The sequence below is a fragment of the Drosophila mojavensis genome, unplaced genomic scaffold (assembly GCF_018153725.1).
Source record: "Drosophila mojavensis isolate 15081-1352.22 unplaced genomic scaffold, ASM1815372v1 contig_277, whole genome shotgun sequence".
NCBI lineage: Eukaryota > Metazoa > Arthropoda > Insecta > Diptera > Drosophilidae > Drosophila > Drosophila mojavensis.
In genome coordinates, this window is record NW_025318822.1 from 1,722,224 (window position 1) to 1,730,000 (window position 7,777).

At 40.1% G+C, this 7,777-nt stretch overlaps 1 protein-coding gene across 5 annotated transcripts in view; it reads right to left on the reverse strand.

Annotated features, from left to right (window-relative positions):
• The window catches only part of LOC6574072 (homeobox protein prospero), a 68,033-nt gene continuing 60,256 nt past the window's right edge, over positions 1-7,777 (reverse strand). For 4 of the 5 annotated variants that reach the window (XM_032728800.2, XM_032728832.2, XM_044008374.1 and 1 more), the window contains 3 exons: positions 7,621-7,777; positions 2,833-2,977; positions 1-2,388 (listed from right to left, as the gene is read on the reverse strand). The exon at positions 7,621-7,777 is cut by the window's right edge and continues 29 nt beyond it. In XM_032728800.2, the coding sequence (XP_032584691.2) occupies positions 2,209-2,388; positions 2,833-2,977; positions 7,621-7,777 (482 nt within the window). In that variant the 3' untranslated portion in view covers positions 1-2,208. The remainder of the gene's footprint in view (positions 2,389-2,832; positions 2,978-7,620) is intronic. The other variant, XM_044008373.1, reaches the window with a different exon arrangement.

The window sequence follows — 7,777 nt, forward strand, 5'->3', positions numbered from 1 at the left end:
CATTAGCTAAAATTCGACTATTGTTAAAATTTTGCTTAATCATTGGGTTTGCCAAAAGTTTTGCATTATGTAGTACTTCTATATAAAGCGGTGTTCTTCCGGCTCTAATCTCTAAATTCCAGCCAAAATCTAAGCGAGTGGGCGCTAGGGGTGTGGCAAGGGGGGCTCTAATGCCGGCTGATGGGCTCCTCAAAGCACATGATGGGCCGAAATTTGTTGGTTTTTCGAAAAGTTGTTTTTGAGGAATATTTCGTGCATATATATATTTTGTATTTTGTTTTTGTTTAATTCGATATTTTTAGCGATGTATTTATGTGTGTTGCATGCTCAGATGATAGTTGTTGATGTTGATGTTGTTGTTGTTGCTGTGTTGCATTTGATGTTGCGCAACACTGGTTTGACCAACACTGACTGACGTGCAGAGCTGGCCAACATATCCCTCTTAACCCGCCCACTTTCCATGCTTTGTATGAAATGAAAGTGCGTATTAAAGGCACTCAGCCGACATTGGAAATGATAAAACAATAAACGATAAGTCAAAGAAAACAAACTCAAAATTTTGATTTGTGTATTTATATATTTTTTATATATTTTGTATTTGGTTTTTGTATATTTGTTGCAACTTAAGGCCAAGTAAATTAAACTAAACGTTAACTTAAATCGAATTTCTATTCAACTAAACATATAAGTATGTACATAAATAACAGACTAGTGTATGTGTGTGTGTGTGGTGTTTGTGTTTAAAAGTTTAAAAAGTAATATGCGTGCACAATTTGGTGCATTTAAAAATGATTCGTAATATATATGTATATAATGGGTTTCAAAAAAGGAAATCGCATTCAAATTCAGTGGATTAACAATAAACTTTGGTCGTATGTTTTGCATAATAACATTAAATAAATTGTCGCTACCCTAACGCCCGCTGCTAATTCAATTAATTATTAAATTTCTTCTTTTTGTTTTTAATAATTTTTTTTAAGACTACGTTTTTCTTGATAATAATTTTTTTGTTTTTTTTTTTCAAAGATTTTTTTTTTTTACGTTTTTAATAGACATCGAATTATGCTTAAGTTTTAAAGGAAAAAGCAACCTGAACTTGGTTAATTGATATATATGCTTGCTTGTGAAGCGACAGCATTGCTCAACACTTTTTAAAAGGTTTTGCAACACCTCAGCTTACAGAAAAGTTTGTCTGCAATTGAAGCGAATACGGCTTCAGCTGCAAAGAACTTTTCGATCGGATAGAGAAAATACACCGTAAAACTTTACCGATATATAAGTGTGTGTATTGGTATGTATGGGTGTATTGTGTGTGTGTATGTGGGCGTGTGAATGTGTGTCAACTTGCGGTAGATTATTAGATGGCTCAACTATGTATGTATTTGTAATATATACGCATTGTAAAAATATTTCTTAAAAAATTTCAACTAAGCAACCCAACGGTCAGAGTACAGTTTACACTCTGTATAAATACATTTGTAGTCTCTGTGTATTTGTGTGTGTGTGTGTGTGTGTGTGTGTGTGTGTGTGTGTGTATGTGTGATTGAGAGTGTTTTGGTTTGTGTTTAACGGCTCAGGTTTTAAATTTGCACTATGTTCCTTGTTCTTCGGCTCGAACAACATTTGGTAGCTGATCAAATCAAATGCGCTGCATTCTTTTCAGCGCTGATCTAAATATATTTGTATTTTTCTTCAGTTGAGGCTTGTATATATATGATTCTTGTGTGTGTGTGGGTGTGTGAATGTGTCGAACCTAATACGAATTGCGGCTAAAATTGTATTTTTGTTATGTTACCAGGGAGCGGCGACAGCATTTTCGAAATTTACAAATAATATTTTACGGCTCTAAAGAAATTGTTGTTCGATTCGATTTTTTGTTTGTTTTTCTTTTAAGTTGTTTGTGTTTCTACCTTAAAATTTCGACGAGAGGCCTAAATATTGCGAATACTTATGTAAATGTGTGTTGCCTCTTGTTGTTGTTGTTGTGTGTTCAATAATACAATGATACTTTGCATTATATCCAGTTGTATTTCTTACGTAGATTTAACTTTTTAACTTTTGTCTTCGCTTCGCTTTCGGCATTGCTGTTGTTGCAGTAGTTCTTGTTGTAGCTGTTAGTGTTGTAGTAGCTGATGTTGTTGTTGTTGTAGCAGGGTTCGTAGATTGATCGAGAGGTGGTGGCATCGTTGGCATAGCCAACTCCTCCACTTATTCCAGCTGCTCTAAAAAATTCGGCGACTTGAAGTACTCGGGCACGGGATCGTCCATGCGTGAGATTATTTTGTATATGGATTTCTTCCACGATTGCTCGGTGTCTTTGCCACCCTGTATTGCACGGAAAAATTCACGCAGTGTCTGTTCGACCACAAAGCGAAAATTTTGGGGTACCTGTGGGCGTGGTCGATGGCGAAGGACGAACGATAATGATAATTAGCAAAAAGGTCAAACGGCAGCGAAACGAGGTGTGTTTACTGTGTGTGTGTTTGTGTGTGTGTGTGTGTACATGTGTGTGTGTGTGTCATTATCAACAGAGCTTTAACTACTTAATTATCATAGCAAAAGAGAAAACTTTAATTTATTGCAATACGAAAGAAATTACCATTTCATTACTTTAATTACTTTAGTGTAATTGAAAGTATTTACAGCTCTCTGATCGTCAGTGTGTGTTAGTGTATTATTGTAGTGTAGTGTATTGCTAACAGAGCTTTAATTACTTCAATGAATACTCAAAATCTTATTTAATTACTTGCAATTATTGTTTGGTAGTTTAAAGTATTTACAGCTCTGTTTGTTAGTGTAGGTGTGTATATATGTGTGTACTTTGTTGCATACCTCAATGTGATTATTGCGATTGTAGTGCAAATTGAGCACGCGATATAATTCACTATCTCCAGCAATCAACAGATCATCGGGTGTCTTGATGCCTTCAGTGACAGCTTGTCGTGCATATTTCTCCATTTGTATGTAGTAGAATTCTCTGCAGATGCGTAGATGAGGAATATGTTTGGTTTCGGTCAGTATACTAAATAGCTATACTTTGTTTTTGTTTGGTTTAAAGTTGAATTTTTTTTTTTTTTTTTTTTTTTGGGGTTTTTGAAACAGCATTCAAATTTACGAAATCATAGTAAAAGTTGTAAGAAATTATAGAAAGAGGATACGGTAAGATAAATGAAACAAAACAGAAACAGTCACCGAGAAAGTAAAAAACAACCAAAGTCGAATTCAAAAGCAAAGATTTTTCTCATGCATTCACCCCAAACGAAAAACAAAACAAAGAAGGAAAGATTTCCTACTGGCTTGCACTCATACGTTTGCTGTTCCATTCTGTCTGATGCTAAGCCTATATCGACTGCCTCTTGCCTGCATGGGCTTAATGCATTATATTGGATCGACTTTGCAATATGACATTATTAATAAATTTGCAGCATACTCTTAGGCGCGCCATTCTGTTCTACCCTAAAAGCCTCGACTTTGTCTCTCTCTCTCTGTGTGTGTGTGTGTGTGTGTGGGTGTGATTTTTGTGCTTCTTTGTTGTAAAGAATTTTTAATAAATCTCAAATGTGCAACGACAGCGCTGAGGGCTGCTGGCTGCAGTACTGCACACAGACACATGCATACATATATATGTATATTAATCTACATATATATGCTGGCGCCGAACGTGCAAGTTAACGGGCAGCGTCTTCTTCTGCTTGCGGTTAGCTTCCCCCCTGGGTGGGCCAATGCCTAACTGTTCGCCTGCCCGCCACTTGCCCGTCCCTTGCCCGCCTGCCTGCCAATTGTCTAGTGGTTGGGGACTTAATTAGCAAGTGCAGCGGTGCCTCAGTGGTGCTGTTTATGCTCCTCGTGTTGGCTGCTGTGTCGCCGCCTTGTTTAGTCAAGTGATTTGTGTCCGGGGCCGTAGCAACTGCCGCCTCTATGTATATGTGTGTGTGTGTGTGTGTGTGTAAGTGATTGCTTGTCTTTTTCTAATGAAAAGTCCTCGCTCTACCCCCAGCCCTCAATCGTCTGTGCTACATTTGTTGCTGCCGCCCACTTGACAACGCTCCGATAATCGCGCTAATTTCAAGATTTCCCAGCAGTTGCCGCCAAATGCATTTCTCTGTGCATGTCTCTGGCTGATTTCTCTGTTGATTTTTCCAAACAATAAGCGCGAATTGCGCAAATGGAACCAGATTGCGGCACGGGGCTAGATGTCTTTGCCAGAGTCATTGCATTGAGAACGAGCACGAGAATGAGAACGAAGCCTGTCAAGCCACGAGGAGCTCCCCGGAGGCGGCTGCCACGCGCACTTGAACAGCAAATGCAAAGCTTTCCCTACAATGGACCGATGCCCATAATGAGCAGAGATGAGGCAAACGCAAGAAGCCAACGGTACAAATTGCGACAGAATATCTGTCCCCACCTCAGTCTTTGTGTGTGTGTGTGTGTGTGTGTGTGCGTGTCAGTGTGAGCCTTTGTTAAGGCTTGCAACAATATCTGAAAACTGTGGCTAGGGCGCTCCAGGCCGGGTGCCTATAGTTATTAGGCGTTTGGCAACAAAGCTTTGCCTACTTGTAGCCCCGTGTGTGAAAGGCACAATATTTTGTGTGTGTGATAATGCAATTAGCTTTGGGTTCTCACATGTTTTTGTTGCTTTTGCTTTTGCTGCTGCTGCTGCTGCTGTTTGGCTTGAGGCTGGCATTCAAATGCCGCATCAAGTGTTGGGTGCCAGGAAAAGGAAGTTTAGCTAACTGCCTGCCATAAGTGTGTGCGCTGCGCCACTTAATTTATATAATACGCTTCCAAACACACCCACACACACACATACACACACTCACTCACTCACATGCTGCACACAAAATGACGCCAACGGATGTGCAGTCGCTGCTTTAACTAATTAGTTTATATAATTTTCGTAGCCTATTTACAATTCATATTTGGGCGTGGCGCACGCCCACTTTGCAGCTAGCCAGCGACACACTAGAAACTGCATAAAACTGCATGCGTGTCTCTATGTGTGTGTGTATGTGTGGAGGGGAGAGGCTGCGCCTGTGTCTGTGTGTCTGTGTGTATGTGTGTATGCGTGTGTGTGTCAAGTCTGCTTCTTTGCTACTTCTTTGCTTTCTTTAGAAGTGCCATTCACTTATGGTATGAATAGAGAATAAGTACATTAATAAGCTCACACATACTCACCCACACATATGCAGACATCTCTACCTCATACACTAATGAAGTAATTGGCAACACTTTATATATACATACATACATAAATATGTATAAATATGTAAGCATCGTTATATATATACTGAAATATGTGTGCGTGTGTGAGTATGTGTGTGAGTGTCTGTGTGTGTATGTCTATGTGTGTATGTATATACATATATGTATTTTGTTTGCTGCTGTTGTTGTTGCTGTTCATTTCATGATTTTTTCCTTTTTTTTGGTTTTTATTTTTATTTTTTTTATTAATTCAGCAAGATCTTTTCAGGTGGCTGGCTGCCTGGCCATGGTTGGGGCTGCCTGTACTAAGCGCCAAAAGGACACTTAACCTCAAAAATGCTTCATGGAGAAACAAAACTCAAAAACAGAAAACAAAAACAAACAAAAAAGAAAAAGAAAAAAAAATCCAAACACAAAAAACACATAGAAAGTCACATGTGTGTGTGTGTGAGTGTGTGTGAGTTCCTTGCATATCCTTGAGCGCCTTTTGCCAGTTGAGGGCTGGGTGGCCATTGTGCGCGTCTCTCCAGGCGCGACTCTCAAGTAGCTGCCCCGCCCCCCGCCCTCAACAAATGCGCGCCAGCCAAAGAAACGAGCTCCTGCTGCACTTGCCCCTAACTGGCAGTCAGTCAAACAAACTAATTAGCCTGCCTCCCCACCAAGTGGGTGAGTGTGTCTGTATGTGTGTGTGCGAGTGTGTGTGTGTGTGGACATGCATGGTCCTTTGGCTGCTTTCTTTTCATTATTTGCATTTGCCATAAGAGTGAAGGCAGATAATGCAATTATATAAGTGCCATACAAATACAAAAGCCACTTTTCCTAATTAGCCCGCACAAAGGCGAAAAAGAGTGGCAAGAAATGCCAACACTTGCCCCAAACCATCCGCTCCGTCCCGCCCCCGCCCCGTCTCTAAAATTGAGTGGGCGCATTCTTTTTTAATAAAGCAGCAGCCGCTGCAACTTTCTTTCACACTTCAAACATGCGAAAATGGAAAAATGCTCGAGCATCCTTGGCCAGGACTATCAACGGACCCTTTTGCATTTTCTTAAGTGGCCACTGAAAGTGGCATGCAACATGTTATTAGTCCTCTAATGTGTCTGATGTATGTGTATGTGTGTGTGTGTGCGTGTGTGGGAAACTCATAATGTTCAACTGTTGTGAACTGTGCAAGAGATTGAGTGCTAATTTCCTTGACTTCCCATATTAAAAACGAAACAAAATTATATGAGATAAAAAAGAAGAGAAAATAAAAATGCAAAATAAGTTGAGTAAAGTAATTGAGAAATAAAAAAAAAACAAGGAACCGTTACTAACTGAGCCGACCTACCCCTAAGCATAAAGCACTGCGAAATGGAAACGGAAAGGAAAAGAAACCGAAGCAAGCCAACGACATCAACAAAAATATTCCCACCCATTTTAACCTCAGCAGTCGAAAGTTGAAGTCGCAAAAGAAATAGAGAATAGAAAGGGATAAGATACGCCAAATGAAATTCCCATGCAAAGTCGCCTTCAGTCATAGGAGATTTCTTTGGGGCAGCAACCCTTAAGAAACTACCCAGGACAAACAAAAGAATTCGTAAAGGACGAATGAGGGAAAAACCCGTGCCACGATTTCTCTGTGCGCAGGTAAGAATTGAGGCGAATTTCTTAAGACGTTGCGCATGTCTTAAAGCAAATCGGGGCAGGAGCTAGGGGTAGGGCGTAGTTGGCTAAGCACGAGCAACAACAAGGGACAGCTGCTAAGCCAAGTCTGTCTGTGTGAGTGTCTGTGTATGTGTGTGTTTTGTTAGGGGCTGAAATCAAAATCCAGGTGAACTATTGTATTGTCGCGTGGTTAGCTGCAGATGTGCCTCGCATTTGGCGCGAAAAGCGAACTGCAGAGCTGCAGAGCTGCAGGATCCGTGCTCAAAAGTCTTTGCCAGCTGTCGTTACCGATGCATAGATATATACATACATGTATATATATATATATATATATATATATATATATATATATATATATATATATATATATATATATATATATATGTATGTATATTATTTTTGGCAACTTCTTGCGCCCATAGACAGGTCTGACAGTCAAATGGATTGCAAATGCCAAACAACTCTACTGGAGGGGCTGCGCGATGGCTGGGGCTTCGTTGCATTGCATGCGCCGAGGCGTCAGTTGTGCGATTTCTTGAGTGCAAGTCAAGGATTCGACAGTTGGCAATCGAATTGAATTTGGAATTTTTGTTGAAGTGCCTGACAGATTTACAAATGTTCTAATAATATACGCTAACGGAATAACACAAATGAAATCATAAAAATGAATGCTGCTTGAGTAAGAGTTACACAATAGAGACAGATACAGTTATATATATGTATATAGGTATATAGTTAAGTAGAGGGCGTGCTGTGGAGGCGTGTGCAACTTACCGGAAGTTCGAGAACCATTTCACCAATTGTGCTGTGTTGTTCTTGTTAAACTTGATGTCCGGGAAGTACATCTTGAGCACCGCCGAGCTGGGATAGCGCACCCAGAAGAACATCAGCTTGGCCTTGCGCAGGTGCATCGGTGTCAATGTTGAAGAGT